Below are 23,817 nucleotides of genomic sequence, written 5' to 3'. Positions count from 1 at the left end.
TGAAAGCCCTTTCTAAAAAAAGCTTTGCTGTCAACACTAGTAAAAGGGGAACAAAACAACATGTAAAATCTATAAAACAAGTCAGATTCTGCTCCCTGAACAAAAACAGAAATGTTCCTGTGATACAGGACTGCAAAGCAAAAGAGCTTTGTTTGTACTGTGTGTACAGTACAATTGTAAAGTGTCATACAATAACATTAAATCCTTCTTGTGTCTTGAAATTTGTGAGCTGGAAAAAAAATAAATCTTGGGAAAGATGATTTGCAATAAATTTACATTTATTCAGATTAGAGAAAGCACCTGACTCAAGTTCAATCTTTGGGGTTTTTCTAGTTTTCAAAGATGTAGAGAGTTCAACGACTGAAGTTTTGTTAAGGTCAGACTTGCACAGAGTTGTTTGGAGCAGCTCCTAATTCCAGTTGGGCTATACAAGGAGAAGCTGACTACCCAACCAAGGAATCTGTATGCAGAGTATACTTCTGAGGCTTGAGATTATGTCATCCCACGTTTTCCTATGCCCTGGAACACTGGGTCCCTAATCATGACTGACATTAATATGGTACAGAAAAGAAATCGTAGTAATTCTAAAAGCAACACTTAGGTTTCAATTTCCCTAACCATACTGGCCAGATGACTGTTTAAAAAGAAAGTGAGGGCAGATATTTAAAGACTGACTTCGTCCACTTCATTACACTCAAAGCTCTTTCTTTTACAGCATTTTAACAGAATTAAAATGACCCTTACATTACAGTTATTTTACTGAATAATGTATTTGGGACTGGCATATTAAAATTCAGTAGTTTCAACTAGTGTTCAGTCTCCCTGGATGATAGCTATTTAGTACACCTGCAGAATCTACAAATCCCCTCGTGCCCATTCTGTTTTGTTCAGAGAAGCACATTGCTCAACACAATCCTTTGTTCCTTAACTTTCACTTTATTTTATACTGCAGAAATCTTTTGTGCTCCAGACTCCAAACTTGGTTTGGAATTTTTTGTCAGGGCTTCCACTGCTCCCTGTGCAGTAGGTATGTGCTGTGCATCATCAGATCCAATGTTTCCTCCCATCCCGCTAGCCTGACTCTGCTCTGCTCTCTCACCACTCAAGTACTGCGTTTCCCAAAGGTCCTTGCTGTGGTTTTATTTCACTTCATTGGTCCCTTTTTCTGATTTATCCTGTCTCATGTGCTGTTTCTGTCCCTGCAGACAGCTGACTTGGTAGAAGTTCCTGAGGAAGGCAATAGCTCTGCAGGCACCCTCGACCTAAGCAGAAAACGCAGCAACAGCGGTGAGTGCCCCCAGGCCAGGACAGCCCCCACGGTGAAAAGGCCCATGTGCAGCCTGTTTCAGAGCAGGGGTTATGGCATGGACAGGTTTTAGCAGTGTTCTGGTTTCCAAAGCAGGGGGTGAGTTGGTGCAAAAAATTTGGGGAATGCTTTTTTGCCATTCAGATGAAATGGAAGCCAACACCTTCCTTAATGTGGTGTGTCCAAAAGTGCAACTGGACAAGGTTCAGGTCTATTCCCTATCTCCTATATTTGCTTCATGGTCATGACTGTAGACTTAACATGCTTCACTTCCACATTGGCAAAGTGGAACAAAAAAAAATACTTCCTTTTCCATATGTTTGATTTTTCCACGCGATTTTGTATATCGTAATCTCTTTGGGACAAAAAACTAATCATAAAAGATCTTTGTGTCTGTCAAATACACAACACAGTGAATTTTGATTATAATTGCATCTTCTCAGTACAACTGTAGTATGTACCAGTAATATTAATGGCCCAATTCCTTTGTTTGATTTGCAGTACAAAAGTAATCTTTTTTGCAGCTTTGGTTTGATAGCATCAAGGGTTTAGTAATGAAATCTCAGCCACCAAGAGTTGGTGTTTGTGACCATGTTCTTGATTTCAGCCATGGCAGTGGAAGTCATGCACAGAAGGAGTTGTTGCTCAGCACAAATTCAGGCCCAAACCATCATGGCAACTTCTCTAACAGCACCTGAAATCGGTTTTGCTGAATCTCACAAGATGTACAGAACAAAAACAAACCACACCGAGCATAACTTTTTTTCTTTGTGGTACCCCCAGTGCTCCGTACATACTGCTACCAATTCATGTAGGTGAAGGGCCAGCTTTAGCTGTCTGTTCCTATATTATGCCACCTCCTTACTCCTTTCCTCCCCTCTTGGTCCTATCATCTCTCCTCACGGTGTTCTGTCATTTCCTTCCTCTTGTTTTGTGAATATCTCATCCATATTACCTGATTTCTCCTGAAATTTTTATTAAGTTTTCTGTCTTGCAAGTGCAAGTTGACCTGACCTGGTTAAAGATAGAGAGTTCAGTCTGCACTACATTGTTTAATCCTGGCCACTTGAGATTGAATTGACCCTGTTTGAATGTTCAGATAACTTTTTATTTCTTTGCAAGTCAATAGTTTCATTTCTGAAACCCAAAGAAACTTTTTTTCTCTGAAATCTGTATTCACTGAATGCACAGAAAAGCATTCAAGGAACTTACTTAAAGAGATTAGTTTAAAAACTCAGCATGTGTCAAACCTCCAAATAACTTCCTCGGCACATTAACGATTCCTTTGATCAGCACTGGCTTTTTTACAATCCATCCTTTAGGGGCTCAGAGTATAAATTATGCATCAGTCACTCCAAAAATTTCTTCTTGGTAGATTTTTAATAAACTGTCTGCACTGTTTGCACAAGCTATGGAAATGGTAAAATCTTTTTCAGAATGTAAAAATCCCTGGTTTTTTCCTTTCTTTTTTTTTTTTTTTTAATAGATGGATTTCTGTTGTATGGAGATATGAACCACATACCTCTATGACTTTCAGATTCGAGTGCCTCCTATTAACATCCAGACACCACAAACTAAACACAGATTAAAAATATAAGTACATTCAAAATGTTATTACAAAGTGACTCATGGCTCCTTTTTCTTCAGTTGTCTACTGCTGCTTTATCAGGAAGTTGCACATTAATGCCTCAATGATTCAGGTCCATTCCAGTTGAGTTTGTGTTGTTATATTTTTGCTATTAAAATACTGTTCTACAAATAAGTATTTGGGAAAATGTACATTTGATGCTCTTTGGTAAAGGGAAACAGCAGAAAAGACAACCTCCAGATGGGTAAAAGGACCCAGCACATGCATGGCCATGTAGTTTTCCCTGTAGAACTCCTATGACAACAACTTCAAGGGGAGATTCTTTCATTCAGGCCCTGGCATAAATCCCATGAAGCAAAGCTTCCCAGTTTACAACTGCGAGATGGCATACCTAATTTCCAGCCCATCAGCCTCCTCTAAGCCAGTTAGACTCTTTCATGCTGTGACCTACTATCTGTTCCAATAGCCAAAATGTACTTTAGGTGACATCTGTGAGCCTGTTATCAACAGTGATTTGAGCACTTTCCCCTTGAATCAAATATGGGATATCCTCCCTGCAAGCCCAGTTTTGAAGACCGCTTCTCAGCCAACACAAGGACACATTTCAGCCACCTCCCCATGTGCTGGGTCAGCTCCACAGTTCACGAGGCTGTACATTAGTAACTTGCTTTATTTTCTGTCACCAAACAGGAATTACTCCAGACAGGAGGCTGAAATACTTTTAGTTATTAGTTTAGTTTAGTGAATGACTTTTTGCAAGTCCAAAAGGCTCCTGGTTACCCAACTCAATTCTCACCAGAACATCTTCAGTTTGCCTCCTAACTCCTGTTCCTCTGAACATAAAAAGCAAAACATAGTGATTTGAGTAGGACTTAAACCCTGCCAATCTGTAATAGCAGCACTTTAAACCCCTTCATACAGATGCCAGACGTGTATATACCCCTATATTAATGATGCAGTAAATTGGGTTTATTTCTTAGCTTTTCATTCTCATATCTATGATAGTCTGCAGGGTCAGACTCCTTTGCAGCAGGACTTGTTGAGGAACATATTGAGGCCTCAGGTACACTGTGGTCAGGACAGCCAGACACAACTTGTGTTGACATTTTCACCCTAAGCGTGGCAGGTATCAGCTCACATGCTCTCTTCACGTTCACAGATTGAACTTTATGACTACAACATTGTCTTACATTTTGTCAGAGAAGATGTGTGTGCTCATGAATGTCTGTCACTTTGTACCAAATCTTTCATGTTGTGGCTGCCGTGTGCTTGTCTTTTATCTGTTGCAAGAACACTGTCATGTTTTTCAATATCCAAGTACAACTCTCTTCTATCGAAGAACCTTACTATTTCCTTCATAAAGCTTCTCCACAGACTCTGTTAGGTTGTCAACTACCATGTAGACTAGTCCAAGAAATATGTGTAAATGAAGTAAAGGACAAGCAAGTGAAAAAGCAGGAGAAAAATTCAGAGGATTGGTGTTCTCTGTTCTTTTTTACCCCTAAATCATGTAACTGTATGACAGAGAAACAAAAAGAAAATACCCCCAAGTCACCTGATACTACCACTTTGGAGACTGCCAAATTGTTAGAGGCTATAAAGTCCAGCTTCTCCTCAAAACACTTATAGAAGTAAATGGTAGCAGAAGACTTTGATGGTTCTAATTGCTCAAAGATTCCAGCTGTTAAAAAAATCACATTCTCATCGAGAAGCAAGAAACACTGGGCAATTCTTAAAAATGTGAAGGGGAAATTCAGTCAAAAGGATAAAGCCACAGTGTTTTTTCTAGGGAGATAACTGAGAACACGTATCAGTCAGCTCATTAATTAATTGCAACAGAGGGTAACTGATTACTTAGCAAGTATATTAGGTGCTGTGACTGTTGTCTTATTCTATGAGTTTCTGATTTAGTAACTTAAAAGCAAATTTTTACATCTACAGGCCTGTGTCTGAGTTTACCTACCCTGATTTGAAAACAATTCAGTTACCTCCTGTAAATTCAGAGGGAGAAGTAGTGTATCCAGTGTACTTCATGGACTAGTGGAGAGAGGGGCCAAAGAAGGCTATCAAATGCTTGGAGTTAGAGGTCAAAGAGGGGAAGGAAGAGGTTTTGCGTACAAACTTTCCCAATATTTCTCATATATTATCATCAGCTTTTGCAGGTGCTTTAAAATGGTAATACTGCTTATCCTACACATGACAATCCAGTACTGAACGTGAGAAAAAGCCTGCTGGGCTTTAAATAGTAATGCACTTACAGTACCTGGGTTCTGTTCATAGTGCTGTACTTGTGGTCATTCATCTGATCAAAATGGTTTGTTTGTTACACTTGTAAATTCTGGAGGACAGAGATTGTGTCATGTGCCAATGACATCTGAGGTTTTGTTGGGAGTGTAGAAGGGCTCAGAGGAGACCACAAGGACTCAAAGAAAATAAGGGAGAAAGGGAAGAGATTAACAAATCCAGGTGATCCTGTTTAGGTGAAGAGTCTTAAACTACTCCTTAAATGTCATGTGTTTTCTTTATTTCAGTGTTTACATACTCTGAAAACGGCACAGAACACTTTGGAGAAGAACCAAAAAGTATACATTCCCCGGTATGAGCATAAATTTTGTGATGACGCAATGGTAATGGGAAGTCATGTAAAACTCTTGTTTTTATGGCTGTCTGAGGACGTTGACTAGGTCTGATAGGTCACTGATACCTGACAGTCATGTTCTTACACCATTTCTGGGCCACTGGCCACAGCTGGAAGCAATACATGTTACTGGATGGCTTTTTGGTTTATCCTTTGTCATCACCTTATGTTTTTCTGCTTATTGCAAATTGATTTGGGAATGCAAAAGATCCAGTGTGCAGGCCATGTAATTACAATAGAACTCCCATAATGTCAAAATCACAGATTTGATTTTGAAAATTATTTAGTGTTTGCTTTAGCTGCCTTTTTTTCTTTCTTTTCCCCCAGATTAACAGTGGAAAAAGTGAGAAGAGAGAGTAGCCAGTCTTCTCTGTTGAAAACCAAACACAAAAAGATTTCAGATAATTACATCACTTTTAAAAAGTTATTTTCCTGCTCTAAATTTGGGCCTGTGCACTGTACAATTCTAGCCCCATCCATAATGAGAACTGTAGACTAGACACCTTACATAATGCCAATACTACACTACTGGGCTCGTAAGAGCTACCATATGTACTACTGAGAGAAAAAATACACACTCATTTTTGAGATCTTGTCCCAAAGAGCAGCCAGTGTAAATTTTTGCTTGTGTTCTTTGGAAGCCTGGAATTTGATCTTCGAGTTCAAATAATCTTCTTTCTAAATTGAGATAGTTACTGCCTTAATGGCTTGCAATGTACCTGGGCCATAGTCCTCCAAGCTGTGAGAGCAGAGAGATGATTCCGGATAATTTATTGTAAGATCAGGTTCTGGTTCCTCTGTCTGTAACAAAGTGAACCAAATTCCTTTACAGAGCAGATATTTAAATTTTCTCTTTCTCTTTTTTTTTTTAAAGGGACCATTTTATAAAAGCACGTTACAAATGAACACCTATGTTGCCTTGTACAAATTTGTACCACAAGAAAATGAAGACTTGGAGATGAGGTAAACTCCAAAATATTAGTTGATTTTACACATTTGCACTAATGGTCATATATGACTTTAAGGAAGGGAGAGTTTCTTCTGACATTTTTAATATACACTTTTATAGATGAAGCCATTAAAATACAAAGATGTTCTTACAGTTAAACAGAGCAGATGACCAATTCCTTTGGAAAGGATACAATAGATTAAAAGTTTCAAAAACACTTATATCACTTTAGGAGCAAGATGGCTTTCAGCTATAAAATGTTCTCAGCTGCTTTGTTTTTCAATCAGAAGTTTTCAGCTAGGAATTCTCCACCACTTCTCATGTTAATGCTAAAAACTTTACCAGTCCTCTTTGATCCTCCCTCTTATTCGGTTGTGTCTGAAAAAAGAGAATGGTGTCCAGCTGCTGGATGGCAGTGTTTTCAGTGAGAATTTTGCAAAATAACCTTGTTAATTGCTATTTTTAGCACTTACTTCCTCAGTTCTGCATCAGTTGCTTGCATTAAAAGGTCCAATCCAAGCCCAGTGAAGCAAAAGGACATCTTTTCTTTCACTGAAATTATTTTGTTCATGCCGCTCACATTTTGCATGGTCTTGCTGGAGTTCTTACTTCGAAACATGTCACCTGTCTTCAAGGCATCCCTGTATCAAAATAATCATGCATGTGCCACAGAATTTAGGGAATTGATAGAGAAATGTCCCTCTCCTCAGCCTCTCCAACACTGAAAGCCTTTTTCCTGTTCCCAGCTGTGCCTTCTCACTGCTCTGGAACTAAAGGGGGGGATGTAATGCAGAAATTACAAGTTTTCCTATCATTCTCCTTTAATGGCATTTCCTGATCATTAATTTAGGAATGTCTCTTCAGGAAATAACCACAGTACATGGCAAACTTTAGTGCAACTTGCCAGCTATTCTGCTTGAAAGATTCCACTTTGCATCCTGCTCTTTAGCAGTGTATTCCATCTTGTGCATTTCTTCCATGACATAGAAAATCTCTCAGACAAGCCTGCACTGGACTACCATCCTCACCCAGACACAGAAATCCAGAAAACACATCAACCTTCAAAATCTTCTTCTTCCACATTTTAGGAGAAAAAGCAGCCTGTGGTCTGAAACGTTCTGTTTCATGGAACACCAGGCTCTTTCCAGGGATACCAGCTAGGATTTAGACTAGTGGTACTCGACCACAGCAGTGCTGTTTGTCCCTTGGTCAGAAATTCAGTAATATTTGTGTTAACATTGTTCCATAAGGGATGCCCAATAGCTGGTAATGTTGTTTTGTTACTGCAGAGCCAGGCAGGATGCAACTCTGTTGCAGGAATTCCCATTTAGCTGGAGGTGGGTTCAGTAGAGCAATGTTGTCAAGCTCTGTCCTGGGAACCCAAGCTGGGAACCAGCCAGGCACTGATCAGCTCCATCATACCAAAGGCAAGTAGCTGGGGAAGGACCTGAGCTGAAAGGAAGAGTTAGGGCAGATTTCTCAGCTCATCTCTGAGAGGATACAGTGAATGGCAGATTACTGCAGTGAAGATGTGTAGCCCTGATTTCAGCTGAAATTTGAATTTGTCACAACCTGGATTTCTTCCCTAACAGCAGGAGCAGTCAGATGGATTTTCCAGTGCTCTAGCATAATTAAAGTAGGACATTGGAGTACTACACTTGTTCTAAGAGATGGCCTTACATTACCAGAGAGAATCCTGAAGACAGGCAACACCATGTTTCAGACACTGCAGAGAATAGAATAGAATAGAATAGAATAGAATAGAATAGAATAGAATAGAATAGAATAGAATAGAATAGAATAGAATAGAATAGAATAGAATAGAATAGAATAGTTGGAAGGGACCTACAGGAGTCCCTGTAGGGACTTGCCACCTTGCCACCTCCTATCACTGAGGTAGAGCAGACAACTTATCCAAAGCTGTGATTTACGGAAGAAAAAATGAGATCTCACTTATTTCAACTAGTAGTAAGAACCAAGTGGGTTAGCCCCTATCAGAGATTAGCAGCCTAAATCTAGGGTGCAAGAATAACAGGTCCAGATGGGATTTCTATTTTGAGTCCTTTTTGGAGATTAAAGACATTTATATTAGCTCTCTTCTAGGAAAAAGAAAATCAACAGGCTTTCAACCTGAAATTCTCTGTGCTCAGGCAAGTGACAGGGAGAGACTTTAGGTTCTGTTGCCATTTTTCTCTGACAGCCAAATAAATTTATATTTTCTGGGTTATTTTCTAACAACCAGGCTGAGGAGTATGGGTTGGACAAGGCTCTCTAAATCCTTCTTGTTGAAATTGTTTTTCCTTTAAGTGTAACAGCTCCAATGCCTGTTACCTATTTGAGTGTTTATACTAAATATTAACTGCAGCAAAGGATTCATATATTCTTTCCTATTGAAAAAAAAAAATCTTTTTCCACTGGGATACCAAATTGTCCATTTTCTCTAGCTTCCTTCCTCACCTCAGTAACATTTAATTATTCCAAACACATTGAAGCAGGGTCTCGAGGAGGGCTTGAAAAAAAATCCTGTTTCAGATTGCACGGTTAGAAGACTAAATGCCTGTTTCTCCAGTTGTCAGCAGCAATGATAGCCACTTGGAAAGTGGACCAAGGATGCCCACCACTGACCACACCTCCAGCTGCATGCTGGACAGATCCACATTTTCTAAGCATGCTCTGAAAAAGCCTGTTAAATTGGACCTGTTATCCACCATAACAGATGCTCCAGATGTGCTTACAGGCTCTTGTGATGATACCTCAACAATACACTGAGCCTAACAGGGAAGGTTGAATAATTAGAGGTCAACAATTAATTTTATTAGGATCACAAAATGTCTCTTATCCAGCAGACAGCGCTTTCTGGAGTTAATCCCTTTGGAAATAGTCTCTCACTTAATTTCTACAACATACCACTATTATAAGTATGTAGGAATGTTGATGAAGTGCCACCAGTGGGGGAGAAAAGGTCAAATAACTGTTCAACTACCTGCACAAAATCATCTTAGCAAATTTTGCTATTAGTGTTTCCAGCCAAATTATTCTCCTAGTTCTGCTTTGGAACTAGTCAGCTGGATGCTGATACTTAGCAATTACAACTCAGCACCACACATCAGAAAGGTAAATATGTCCCATTCAAATCAAAAAGACATTCTTGGGCAGAATTATATCCCTGCTGACTAATTGCCTTTGTCAGTAAAATAGATCTATTTTCCTGTCGCTTTCCTTCTGCAATCACAGCTTGAAAACACAGATGATGAAGTAGTGTGTCCCAACAGTGTGAAATGTCTTAAAATAAAGCAATAATGTGTTTAATAAAGAGGGACTGTATTTTAAACAGTTCCTTAAAAAACAGGAAGCAAAACTTCCAGTCCATAGATGTTGTCTCAAAATATAGATCTAGCCCCAAGATACAGAGACTGCCTTTCTACATTAACATGTGTGACTGAAGAAAGCCTTGCCACCTTATTGGGTCTACCTTCAGTGAACACTCAAACAAATAACCATGTGAGGACCACCTTCCTATTAGAAGGGAATTGTGAAAGCTGATTCAACATGACAATTATGTAAGTCATCTTACATCCTATTCCTCTTCTAATCACAGGCCAGGAGATATGATTACACTTCTGGAAGACTCTAATGAAGACTGGTGGAAGGTATGTGATAATCACTTTATATCTGTTTTCTTTCCAAAAGGAAAAATATCTTGTTTTCAATACTGAAATTGTATTAGAGCTTCTACTGTTAACAATCTTCTTCTATCAATATGTTTCCTTCATAGGGGAGAATTGATGACAGAACTGGATATTTTCCTGCTAACTTTGTTCAGAGGGTGCAGCAAAACGAGAAGATTTACAGGTGTATCAGGACATTCATTGGCTGCAAGGAACAGGGACAGATAACTCTGAAAGAGAACCAGGTAAGATCCTCTGTGCTGGACACTCACTGGACTCACCAGAGCATCCAGCAGTCTTACCAATGACTGAAGGGAAAATTATGCAACATGAGGACAGGCAGATGTTTTTACTGCAGTTTTAGAAGGTTTATTATTTTAATGGTAACAGTGTCTAGTAGCCAGTTAAGTGCAGTGTTTGCCTTGTGCAAACACATACTTGATGCCTAGCATAGCCTGAATTTTCAGTTTCACAGACATTCATAGTGTTACTTTATATATTTCTCATTCTCTTACTGACTTCAGAGAGATGAACACAGAGTCTTAGCAGTAGACCTTGAGTGCCAGAAAAATGATGTGGTTTTCTCCCCACTAGTAGAGCTAATCTAATAAAAGATAGTGCCTCCCTCTCCAGATCCTAACTTACCTAAAGATCTAAACACAGCCCATTGTCTTTGCTTCAACAGGAAGAGAGTTAAGACAGCATGACACAAAGCTGTAAATCCTAAATGTGACACTTATTATCCAGTTGCAAGGTGTATTTAATCCTTTTTTTTGTGTCTGTCACCACTTAAATACCCTTTCTACAGACTGTAATTTATTTTAAGCTTTAAGTGCTCCTGTGAGCTTAGGTACTACATACATACAGTGAAGACTTGCAGGGTCCATTCACCCAGGTGTATTTTCAGCAACTCCTTCTATTTTTGTCCTTCAGATAGGTTCACTAGGCACAAGCCATGACCCAAAACCTGCATTAAGGGACAGGTTTGTGGCATATGCTCATCTAATTAGGATGATGACATACTAAGGGCACACACAGCTTGAGTTCTCTGAAATCTGGATGCAATAGAAAGGTAGATTTTCTCACTGCACCTTGCAAAGCCCTTTCCTGTGGCAACTGTGTCACATCACCAGAAATGGTTTGCCTCATAACCTGAACAGCCACTGATTTTAATAAAGCAGAGAAGAAGTCAGAACCAGTGTGGACTGGCTGTAGATTTTTCCATACAGAACTTCTTTAATGCTTCACTGCACTGGTGGATAATATTAACTTACAGCTTGGCTGCTGCTGATTTGTGGGCATAGCAAAACATAAAAGTGCTAACAATCCTTGGGTGCACACAGCTTTTTAAGGAAGGCACAGAAATACAGTGCCCAGAGTATATTTTAGCTGCCCCTGTACACATAGTACATTGGGCAGCTCTGCAGTTTCTAGAAAGAAAGTTCTTACGTTCTTTTTACCCAACATCTCTTTTAATTTTTTTCTCTCTGTACACACAGAAAAAAAATAAATATTACCAGAGCAGAACAAGAGCTTTTGGAGGCTTTATGTTCTAAAATAAGCAATACACAAGGGCAAAGGTAGGAAATGGTAGTGTTGGAACATGGCATGCCAGCATGAGGGAATGGTCAAGATCTGTGTCACTTCTCATTAGTGGGTGTACCAGATCATCTCTGTCAGCATGGCTGCTGATGCAAGCAGTGAGAGCCCAGTTGCTTCCCTCAGTTCTCACAAAAACTCAGTTTCCAGGTGGGCAGCTCTGGCAGCTTCATCTAAACACAAGGACCATCCTATTGTCCCTCTTTCACAATAGCATCACAAAGGGAGCTCGGAGTCAGGGTGCCTCATCCTCCCTGGCAAGGCAGGAGGTAAAGAAAGGGATGAATAGATCCTGTACCCCTACTGCCTCCTTTCCTTAAAAAACTTTTTCAGCTCTATCTCAAGCCCACACAAATACTGAGGCTGAATATCAATGCTGTCTGCTGCTTGCTCCATGTGGGAGAGGCTTCAGAGGAAGAAATAAATAAATATTTGTTGTGAAACAGGGGGCAGAGATCAGACTGCACAAACACATGAATGCAGAGACGTGAGAGGAAAGGAGCATAGCAAACAGATCCTGCTCCTCTCTCACACGAATTATACAAAAGGGGGACATTTAAGTAGCTTGAAGGTCATTTTGAGTAATTTCCAAGTGGGACTGCCCCAGTGAGGCCATGGACACTTATCTGCTTCCTGCTTCCCTCCAAACTGGGCACAATTTTTTATATTTTTTTATAAAAAACAACTCTGCCTTCACTGTGGATAAACTCCTATTGTAAAAAAAAAGATTAATTGTTATTGAGAATTTTTTACTTAAAAAATTTATTTTATATTTCCAAAGTCAAATTTCCTTTCTTCTTTCTTCAGCCATTTCTCTTATTTTCTGGCCTTTATTTCTCCACTGTTTTACACATGAAGCAGAGAGAGAGGTGCAATAGGGGAAGGCATGGCAAAAACAAAGTTATCTGAATGGGACTTCTGGGAAAACTTAGGCACAATTTTTTTTGTTTGTCTTTTGGTCTGTTGGGAATTTCTGTGGAATGTCATCAGCCATGTTCCCTGTCTCCAGGCACAGTGTTCAGACTGCTGTGAATGCAATACGTGTACTATGTGCAAAGCACTGACTTCTTCCAGATTAGCAAGCAGGGGAGATTATTCATCCCTACTTATTCCTGTCAAGTCTCACTTTAGCTAGAAAAACTCATTAACTGGTCTAATAAATCCCTGTGACTATAGGACGGCAAAGTTACTTCACTGAGTCACTTTCCATGTGGTCTAAAAAGAGCACAGAACCATTCTGACAATGAAAGCAAGGATGATACACTAAGAAAAAAACTGATCCAATATAATTTTCTTTATATTGCTTGATACCTCCCATGGTTTATTCTTCAGGTCTCTGTCCTCTCATGCCCTATATGAATTTTTCTGGGTAAAGAGTCTACTCTTGTAAGGCAAAAGGCAATAAATTCATATCAACAAACCTACATGGCTATCCTAGAAAAAGCCACTTTAAGATACAAGCAGAGATACTTTCAAAGTTTGAGGCACAGTGAGTGATACTTTTTCCACAATCATTTGGTTTCATGCCATGGAAATAACATTTGAAGTTTAAGCTTCATGCACCCTTTCTGGCAAAACCAATATTCAGGGAGAGGGCTGAAGAATAACCACAGTTTGTTCACCCATCTTGAGCAGTATGCACATGCTAATCTTCACAAAGGATCCCTTGAAAATTTCACTACACAATACGAAACCCAGGCTGGAGGATAAAAAGTGTACTGCTTCAGAGATGGCAGCATCTTGGAATTTAAGGTTCACTGGCTGATTTTTGAGTTTCAAACCAGTTCAGAAAATGACTGGGCACCACCAGGCTCGATCAGGGATCTGTAGGATGTAGGCAGGCATAGCCCCTGTCATCAGTAAATCAAGATTATCAATAAGGAAACCAAATCTGACCAATTTCAGTGGGTTTCCACACTTTCCAGCTGTTCTCACAAATAATATGAACTGCATCATTTTCAACTCTGATTGTATCATCACTTGTACATATATAATATTTTCCCCAGCCTGTAACTTCTGCCCTAGACTACCCAAATTCATTACCAAACATTATACAAATACTTCTTTGCATGACAACAGGCTCTGATTTGACCTCTATTTACAAAAGAAAAAAAAATTACAATATCTAATATATGATCAATATTTGGAAAAGCATCTCTTAAAATGCCTTTAAAGTGTTTGATCATCCTTATTTTTAAAGAATTCAAAATAATCTGCTGTTTGAATGTCTGTTTTTACATTGAAAAAGATCCTACTCACACCTGGCTGCCTCTGACACCTACAGTCACACTAACACAAATTAGTTTAGAGCTGGGCTTTTTGTATTTAAATAACAACAATCGATTTTAAATTGTGGAAGTGATCTTGAGCAACAGAAATTACCCTAAACCATGGCATTTGTAGCAAACTGGGAATCAGAAGCTCTTTACCTCATCCAGAGTGCACTGTGAATTTACATAGAAGTCAGTGCAACTTTTTGTGATGGGTTTTTTACAAATGTCTCATATCCACAAGGCTGGGCATAACAAGGCAGGATTGGAGGACAGGAAGACAGGAAATCCACCTCTCTCAGGTCTTCTGATTAGCCTGGTTGCTTTGTTCTACCTGGCTTTTCACCTCATTTGCTAGGAGTTACTTTATCTCCCCATATTTTTGTGATCCTGTAAAAGAAGCTGAGCTTCTAAGAGCATGACTCAGCTGCCTTTGAAAACCAGTTTCATCACAGTGACTTATGCATTCAAATTAGAACACTTAAAAGGCAAACTCATCACTGAAAGTGATGTTGCAGATCTTCATGTGCTCCCCATCTCTAAGTGCTGCACCTCACAGCTAGGCTGAAAGGGAACAGGGTCGTTTTCCAGCTCTCTCTGATTTTCATGGACATCAGTCAATGAGAAGGGATGGGTGTCCCCATTCATTCAGGGATGCTGAGTGGCACAGAATATTTGCAAGAGTCCAAAACAAGGGCACAGATCATCCAGTCTAGTCCAGGTCTTCTTTGAAACCTTAGGTGATATGGGTAAAACAAGACCGTGTTCCCTGTCCAGAAGTTAGTAAAACAACTGATACAAAACCCTTCATCATCATTTGCACTATGTCTCTATGGGTATGGAAAGTGAACTGCTCAGCATTTCCATCCCAAGGCTCACACAGGCGAGGACCTTGGTGCACTGGCAGCAGCAGATATAGAAGCTCACAGTGTCCCTGTGCTGTCACTCTTGCAAACAGAAGACTTGAACTTGTGGACCTCTTGACCTGGCACTCTCTATGGGCTCCAAGATAGCTTTTGAAACTGTACTGCCCTCATAACCAAAGTCCTACTTCATCAGAACCAGTCTGTGGCTGTCACATGGGTTAATTATGTGGAAGAAAGAAGAGCTGCAAAAAGCTACGGCAATTTCAAAATTACTCCCAGAGAGAACTGGCCATTTAAGCCCAAATTCAAAGCACAGGATTTAGAACAGGAATGACCATGCAGGTCAAAGGACAGTTTCCTAATTGCTCATCTCCCCCACCTGCTCAGGGCTGACTGACAGATAAAAAATTCTCAGGGCAGCTGTTGACAAGTTCAGACAATAGTCACAATCTGAATGTTTGGGGTTTTTTTTTACTAACTTTTTAAAGCTAATGAGATGAAAGAATGGGGAAGTAACTTTATAGATCCCACTTTCAGAGAATTCTGAAGATAACTTTTTGAGTGAGAAACAGCCTGAGATGTGGTTTCTTGCCCTGTGGCTTACTCCACTACTAATCTCTTGAGCCAAAGTGCAGGGGGAAAATCCCAACCATCCCCCTTTGTGTTCCAACCAAATTCACTGAAGAGTGGTTTCTGTGGCTCACTTTTGTGGTCAGGCCAGCAGCTTGCCACCCAAAACATGCCAGCCTGAGTAGCTGCCATTTGAAGCAGTTTCCAATTTAATTCAGAAAACCATAACCACTTGTTGGTACCTGTGGCACCTCATTCCTTCACAACCATCATCTTTGCCATCTCTCATCAAGGCTAATCCTCAAAAACAGCTGGTCCATCAGGTGAAATCCAAAACTCTGGATGCTACCATGTTCTCATCGGGATTACTCTGAATTTACACCTATGTAAGAAAATCAAGAGCCAAATCTCCAGGATACAACTTGTGAGTGAAATCCGTGGCAGCATACATAAAGGGATGAGAGCAGAAGTGGCCATAGATGGTATTTTATTCAGTCTTCTCTGAAGAGTGCAGAATTTGGAGCAGCTCCAGGGCTTTGCAAAGTTCCAGCAGCTGTCACAGACCCAGGAGACCTCCTGAGTGGCACAGGATTATGAAAGTGTGACATTTTGTGGCCAAGTTTACTCTGCCCCTGAACTCTAATCTTCCTTGGAAAGTAGTGAGAAAAAACTCTGCCATCTGGGGTCTGGCACATGCAAGGCTTAGTGTCTTAGCATGAGAGAATTTTAGCTGGAATTTGGGAGAATTCAGATATTGGAATGTAGAGTTCTCACATAAAGGCATTGTACACCTCATGCCCAGTGAAGATCTGAAGTTACCACTGTAGCACAGGACGCATTGATATTAAGGGGCACTCAAATAAGCAAAAACAAAAAAAATAATACCTCATTCCACTGAAAATAGAAGAAATCTGCCATATTTTTCACTCCAAAAACAAAGAAAAACAGTGTTCAGAGAACTCAGTATTTTTCTTTCATCCACAAATCATTCTGCTGACAATACAAGACAACAGGGGAAACCACTCTGTTCTTGCAGTATGTTCTGCACAGCACCAGAGAGGTTAAGCAAAAAATTGCACCAGGTTTAGTGAGCAATGTAGACCTGCTGGAGATGTGGTAATTTTGGGGATTCTATCAAAAAGCTAGAAGTCTTGCAGACATCTTCAGTTAGGAGAAAAATGCAGTGATGTAGTGAATCACTCCTTTTAACCATTCAGCTTTAGTTATGGAGAAGGTGCAAAGGCTCATGGCAGTAGGGATCAACTGAAAAGGGGAACTTTGCAACTAATGCTCCTTCCCACACTTGGATAGTCTTCCATACTTAGCCACCCTTAGTCTTGTGCTTCATTGCAGGCTTTTTCTCTCATCGTTTCTTTCTCAGGGACAAAGACCAACAGAAAGCAGTAGTTAGAAACATCTTTCACTGTCCATGTGCTTTGCACTCTCTGTTTTGAATGGTGATGGGACTGCAGAGGAAGCAGATGCTGTGCTGGGAATTCATGACATAAATGAGCTTGGCTGTTTTGCAACAGAACCTAAACTAGACAGCATCAATTCTAGACCTCTCCCACGCTTTCCATATGATTTAGCCCAAACAACAATACATTATTCTTTCTAATTGCATGTCAGCCCTGTTGGTGTGCTCAGTCATTCTGCCCCAGGGATCCAATTCCATTAGTGTTGAGTAGGCAGGATAAGTAAGAAAATTAATGAGTCCATTTTCTTTCCAAAACTTTGTCTGCAGGTACAGAGATCCACCTACCTATTTACAAACACTAGAAGTGGTAAATGTGAAGCAGCTTCACCACCTTCTTATAACTTTTCGTTTCCTTCTGGCAGCATCAGTGCTGCTAGTAAATTTTATGCAGCAACAGGACAAGCTGGCCTAGAATTCAGACATGGTATTTAGGTGTCACCCATAATAGTAATGCTGAAATGGATTTATCCAGGAATACATTAGAGCTATTTTTGTTCATTTCATATCCTGTGAATTATTGTAAATAAACATTGTAAATACTTATCAGACAGAGATGAGTGTTAGTCCAGATAGAGGGCTGGCGCTGACATCATGAGAAATCAGTGTGTGGAGTGGTCTCAATAGGACTGTCAGTTTTCCAGCTATATTTTAACCTTGTTTGACTAGTAGGAAATATATAGTTCTTTGGCACAGATGTTTGAAAACAAGTCTTTATTTGGTGTGGTGCTGTGCCCAGTCTAATGTGCCTGTGCCCCTAGGCTTTCAAATGGCTCAGCCATTACCAGATGTTTCAAGAAGGGCCTTAAAGTGGAAATGCCTGAGATGAGAGAGGTCAGGAGGAAATGAAAGTCTTTACCACAGTGTAATATTTGTGCTGTTATAAAGACCACATGGTTTCATGACTGCTTCCCTGTGGAGCAGGTGTTATGGAAACACTCTCAAAGAGCTGGATTTGGGTCACACACTTTGGTATCCAAAACAGGCAGGTGCGAGGGCTGAGTAAATATCATAATCCGCTGCTTGTCTCAGAAGTACTGGGGCTCCTTTAACATGCAAAAGAAAATATGCTTGCATTCAGATCAGCTGCTACCAGGACCCCTGATTACTTTTCACCATTAGGTGCTGAGGGAGTCAGATAGCTCACGATCTGAAATACCCATTTTTCTCATACACAGACAGCTTCAGCATGATCATTGCAGTAGGCTGAAGTCAACATTAAGTTTCAAAATCTTTTATCCACCGCAAAGTCCTTAAAAATTTTGATATCTCTCATGCTTATGTGGCACTTCAGGGAGATAGGGGAAAGGTAAGTCTCTAAATATGTGAGTCTGAGATTCTTATCAAAGCAATGAGAGTCCAACAGGGATTGTTCTACTTATAGACGTAACTAGCAGGATGTCTAGCCTGCCTGATACATACCCTGGAATAATTTGTGTCTTTGATCATGGCAAAGAGTTTAACATTTTGATACCTTTTTTGTATTCAGATTTGTGTGACTTCTGAAAAGGAACACGATGGCTTTATCAAGGTATACAGCGGGAAGAAGAAAGGCTTTGTCCCCATAGACGTCTTGGAAAACATCTGATTCCAACAGCCCACTCCCTGCAGTGGGAGCCCTTTGTTGGCAATGCCTGTCTGCCTCATCTCACACTGTGTCAACCCAGATGGGCTGTCTTGCAGATGTTCAGGGAAATTGTGAGAAAACTGCAACAACACGAAGAAAAAGACATTTAGACTGCCACAGCAACACAAAAAATATGAAAAGTTGAATGTTTGAAAGAAAATGTAGTCAGAAACCACCAGGGAAATAAGAGGCCCTTGAATTGTAACAGGAATAAGGTAAGGGAGGGAGAAGAGCAAAGCCTGGGCTGATTTCTGGTGCAGGATGGCTGCTACAACCCTGACGGAGACAGACAGCTTGTTCTGAAGGACTAAACTAGCGTCCTGTTCTTGTGTCTTAGAAAACTGTTGGACTGCTTTCTTGTTTGAAGTGTGTATTTTGGGGGATGGGGGAAAATACCGTTCAAACTGTCCTCGTACTACAGTCCAATGCTTGTAGTAGAGTGTGGCTGTGGTTCTACAGATTTGTCCCCAATACCACCCGAGTTTCAGCATTTAGTCCTGGTGTTTAGTCTCACAACAAATCAGTTTGGAGACACCATGTGAATGTCAGTTCGAGAAATGCACTGTGCCCTGGAAGCTGGCAACTTTCTCTTTCTGTGCAATCTTCCCATAGGAAAGAGTAGCGAATTTGTGTGTCCTTTGTTTTCTCTGTATATGAACAAAAGCTCTCAGCGTATGTTGGGTGTGTGTTGGCTGCTCTCATAGGTCACAAGAATAGCTGATCCTTGGATTCACAAGCCTGCTTGGAAGCATCGCTCTGTGTTTCCTTCACCCTGATCTGGTGATACAGAAAATGGGTAAAACGCTGGGAGACAGCCACAGGCTTGAAACATTTTATATTTTTCTGTGTTTATTGCACTTAAAACATTTTATATATTAATCCTATTTATAAAAAAAATAAAACAGTTATATAACCCACTGGAAGGCTGAAAATGTTAGGAAAGGGCAGGCTGCACACAGGACTGAAGTCTGTAATTATCAAAATGCAGAATTCGTGACAGAAAGGCACTGAGTGTCTTGGTGGTGTGCTTGCACACCAAAGCTCTCTTCTCCATTTGCTAGATAGAAGTTTTGCAGATTCAGCAGTAAATACACCAACATAAATTTTTCCTTGGTGTAAACGACCGTGATCATCCCTTGAGTCTTTTCCATGCTGGTGAGACTGTGCAGACATCCCTCTTTTGTCCATCTTCAAATGTGTTCTGGGCACAGGAATCTTTCAGGGAGTGGTCTGTGGGACCTGGGAGTCTTGACTAAATTACACAAGTCAGTCGGTGCCAATTCTGTTGTAAAGCAGGGGCCTATGATATTTGAAGACAGGGAACCTAATTTCCAAGTATTTAATTGGATGTAATTGCACCAAATACACTTAAACAGCTTAGCATGTATTATGACGTAGAGATTAAGCCCTATCCTAAAGCTCCCTGCTGAATTCATGCCTTCTTTGACTAGCTTGAAACTAAATGCCTGTCTTTTCTGTGACTAACCACAAATTGGTGTCCTAAATCCTGCTGCTGCATGCCAGGCTAGTATAGGCCTTTGCAAAGTTGATGCTCTTTCTGAAAACAGCAGCTGCTGATCCTGTTCCCATGTGTTGAGTCAGGTTGAAGCTGTGTTGCATAGCCCAGGTCTCAGTAGCTGAGTTGCCCTATTTGAATTGCTGAATTTGCTCAAAGCCTTAGAAAATCCAGGTGAACTCTACAGTTGACCAGAAGTTCTCAGAGCAGATTGGTCTTCAGTCTCTTAGAGACATATTTTGCTGCTGCTATGCACCCTTTATTGCAGAAGAAGTTGCAGGGCTGCCAGCTGCTGAAACACGGCCCTTTATAATGCAACCAGTCCATACTGATTATCAACAAACTCCTGGCTGATCAAAGGTATCTGATACCTTCTATGGGAATATCAGCAGGGGTTTCTTTTCCACTTCAAACAACATTTGCTCAGCTCATTTTCTTAAACAACTCATAAACTCAGTGGGAGAGGATTCTGATAATCCTTAAGGATCAAGAGGAAAAGCAGTAGAGACATATTAATCCAGTCTGCTTTATAAGATTATTTTTTATATATATATTCACCCATTCAAAGGAAAAACTCAAATGTTTGTTACAACTGAAATATTTGCTACTTTTGATCAGGCCTGTCAAGTGAAGAAAAGGAAATCTGTATTAATCTATACATACGTGCTGTTGTTTACATGATTGCGTCATACTGTGATTCCCCCTTTTTCAGTCTTCTATGACTCTGATTTATCCCTACAATGTGCATCATACTATTCAAAGAATTATATGAATATTACCTACAATTCACAATGGCCTTTAATCAATGTCAGTTTTATTCCTTTTGATACTGAGCAATAAATAATAAAGTGAGTAAAAACAAAACAGGCCTTATGTGGACTGCATTACATCTGAGAAACTATTGCTTCTGAACCAAAGCTTTCATGTTTATGTTTTCTTTGTGATTTTGGTTGCTTGCTTGCTTGCTTTTGTCTTTTTACTGGGCTTTTGCTGCCATTCAATATGTAGATGTAATTTATGCCTAATTTAGCAAGAAGCACATATCATACATGAGTCTTACTTTAAGCATGTGATTCATTGGCTATTTCCATGCTTAAAGCTGAAGTACTTTGCTAAATTAAGGTCATTTTACTCAAATTTATTTTGGATGCCTTACTCTTAATCCAGAGAAGTATCTCATCACTTTTTTTACTACCATATGCAGTTTGCAATAGGTACTGTGTTAGCAAGCAGTTAAAAATCAGACAGAAGATGGAATGGATTTTATACGACATATGTTAAGAAAAACTGAATTTTAGGAGATAAATGCTGCTCAGATTTAATTTAATATTCTGCTTAATAAAGACTATGTGATGGTTGGAAGGAGAGTAGAAGTGTGTGTGTCTTGGCTTTTTTGCATCAGACTATGGAATTTTCGTTACCCAACTTGAAGCACAGTCACTAAACCCATCAGCAACAGATGTTACTGAGCATTTCCATTTAAAATTTACAACACTTGCACTTGCCACATGTAGCAAACCATTTCTAACGTATTTCTGCAATGTATGTAACGTGTGGATTCAGAAGGAAATTTTGTGGTGGGGCCACCCTGAACACTTGTTTCTGGCATATCAGAAAGTAGTTTTAGCCATTCAACATCTCAACACAGCATAAAACTGCCTATAGAATATTTTCCTATGTGCTGAGAACAGCTGAACAACATGAATTGAGTTTGAGCTGCCCAAATCGTCATCTTCTCCCTTCAGCAAATAACACATTATCACAGTTTACTATGACCTCTTCCTGCACTTGGACTCAGTGACTCCATCTGGAGATGAGTGCTGCAGCACAACACCATTCAGCTGTGGGTTCATTGTCCCAGTGGAACTACCACATTATGCCTACAAACTTTGGATACCTTAGAAATGCTTACAGCCCTTTTTTCTAGTTATTTGTTGAGATTCGATTGACTAAATACAGCACTCAGTGCCATCAGAGGAGCACGCACAGGGTTGGCAGAAAGTGTCATGGGAGACTTGGAAGAGCTGCAACCTTCTAAAGAAGCCACTGGAGACCATGTAGGTTTTCTAAAATGGAACTAGACAGATGTCTTTGTAAAATTAACCCGACTCATTTATTTTAAATATGTGCAGACAAGTCTGATTTATTGAGCATTTAAAAGACATCTTTCTTTCCGTAAAGGATGCTGAATAAATGCAGTATGCCATATCAATCTTATCCTATTTAAATCCAAAGTAAAAAAGAACCCTTGAATGCCATAGGGACTAAAGTTCATTATTTTGCAAAAGACTCGTCAGTGTTACTTTTCTCCCAAAAACCAATGATGTCATTCGTCTGATCTATTTATATCTGTACCAGATGACACCTGACTACCACATATCTTGTACTTTTTACAGTAACTCTGAAGATACTGCTCATGATTATTGTTAGAAATGAGGAAAGAGATGCATTTTTCCCCTTTTTCTTTTTATAGAATTTCTTTTGCTGGCTGGTGGGTAAGGGTCACTTCCTAAATAGAACACATAAAATATAAGGAGGGAGGAGTGTGAATGATATTCCCATGCATACTCCTGTACTTTGCTCTACTACAAATAGGATCAGACCAACACAAGTGTTTCATTTCATATTTGAGGCATTTCATAATAAATGCGGTCCCAAATTATCATCCAGATTTTGCACACTGCTTTTTGCAATGCAAGGAGAATAAATATTTTCCCCAGTGGGAATATATGTCATCACAATGTTGAGTTTTCCATAGCTAAAAAGAGCATCTGGATCTAAGAGGTACATGGAAGTTATTTTTAAAACCATCCTTTATATAGAAAACTGCTATGTGCCTGGAGAATGAACACTTGGCAGTGTTGGTACAAAAGAGGCCCAGAAAAATTTTAGTAGGACTGCTGCAGGTCAGCATGTACATCCATCTCCTGAGTGCCCCAAGAAACTCTGCACAGCACTTGCCTACGTTAATGTAATTTTTTTCAATCAAATGAGCATAAATTAATTTCTTATTTTATTCATGTACCTACAAGCAACACATGCATAAATATGTATGTATATCTCATATATATTACCATCAATCCAATTACAAGAGTACATACCCTTAAATAATCTGTCATGACTGAATTTTTCCTTATCTTACTGTGCTCAGCACCAAGTTACAGTAGTGGATGGTGCCCAGTAAGTACTGAGACAGGCAGCTAGATGGACAAAGTCTAGAAGTTTTATCTGTATCAGACAATGTGTAATATATAAAGCCAGAGTTGCAGCAGTTGAACTGGAAATAATGCAATACATTGAGCAGAGTCTAGATGCTCACTGCTCTGAAGTGCACATCGTTCATCAGGCAAAGACAGAGGACTGCATGCCATGTACAAATTGGCAGCCTGAAAACATTGTCAGAACATCATGTAGATCATACTGCTTTGACCCAGTGACTCATAATAATGAGATATTGAAAATAAAGAATTACTTCTCCTGGGACACCTGAAGGAGAGGAAGCCAGGAGACTTTAAAATGTGCTAATCAGTCACACACGCATACCATGAGAAGCACACCTAAGTATACCTTCATTAGAATGAAGTAAATCAATGTCTGGATAATTACTATGCTACCAGCAGTTTTCCAGCTGACAGGGTCAGAGGCTGACAACACAAAACTGAGAGACCATGAGAGTTATTTCAGCTTTGCATCACAAACAGGAAAAAATGAGACATAGCTGTGAGTAAAATTCAACGTTTAACAGA

At 39.8% G+C, this 23,817-nt stretch overlaps 1 protein-coding gene across 2 annotated transcripts in view; it reads left to right on the top strand.

The window, feature by feature from the left end:
- STAC (SH3 and cysteine rich domain) overlaps window positions 1-21,438 on the top strand; it is a 72,804-nt gene extending 51,366 nt beyond the window's left edge. For both annotated transcript variants that reach the window (XM_058037756.1, XM_058037748.1), the window contains 6 exons: window positions 1,206-1,287; window positions 5,426-5,490; window positions 6,407-6,495; window positions 10,080-10,131; window positions 10,257-10,394; window positions 18,418-21,438. In XM_058037756.1, coding sequence (XP_057893739.1) covers window positions 1,206-1,287; window positions 5,426-5,490; window positions 6,407-6,495; window positions 10,080-10,131; window positions 10,257-10,394; window positions 18,418-18,516 — 525 coding nt within the window. In that variant the 3' untranslated portion in view covers window positions 18,517-21,438. The remainder of the gene's footprint in view (window positions 1-1,205; window positions 1,288-5,425; window positions 5,491-6,406; window positions 6,496-10,079; window positions 10,132-10,256; window positions 10,395-18,417) is intronic.
- Window positions 21,439-23,817: the final 2,379 nt, after the last annotated feature.

Source organism: Melospiza georgiana, chromosome 1, assembly GCF_028018845.1.
Source record: "Melospiza georgiana isolate bMelGeo1 chromosome 1, bMelGeo1.pri, whole genome shotgun sequence".
Lineage (NCBI taxonomy): Eukaryota > Metazoa > Chordata > Aves > Passeriformes > Passerellidae > Melospiza > Melospiza georgiana.
This window is presented reverse-complemented; position numbering and strand designations above follow the sequence as displayed.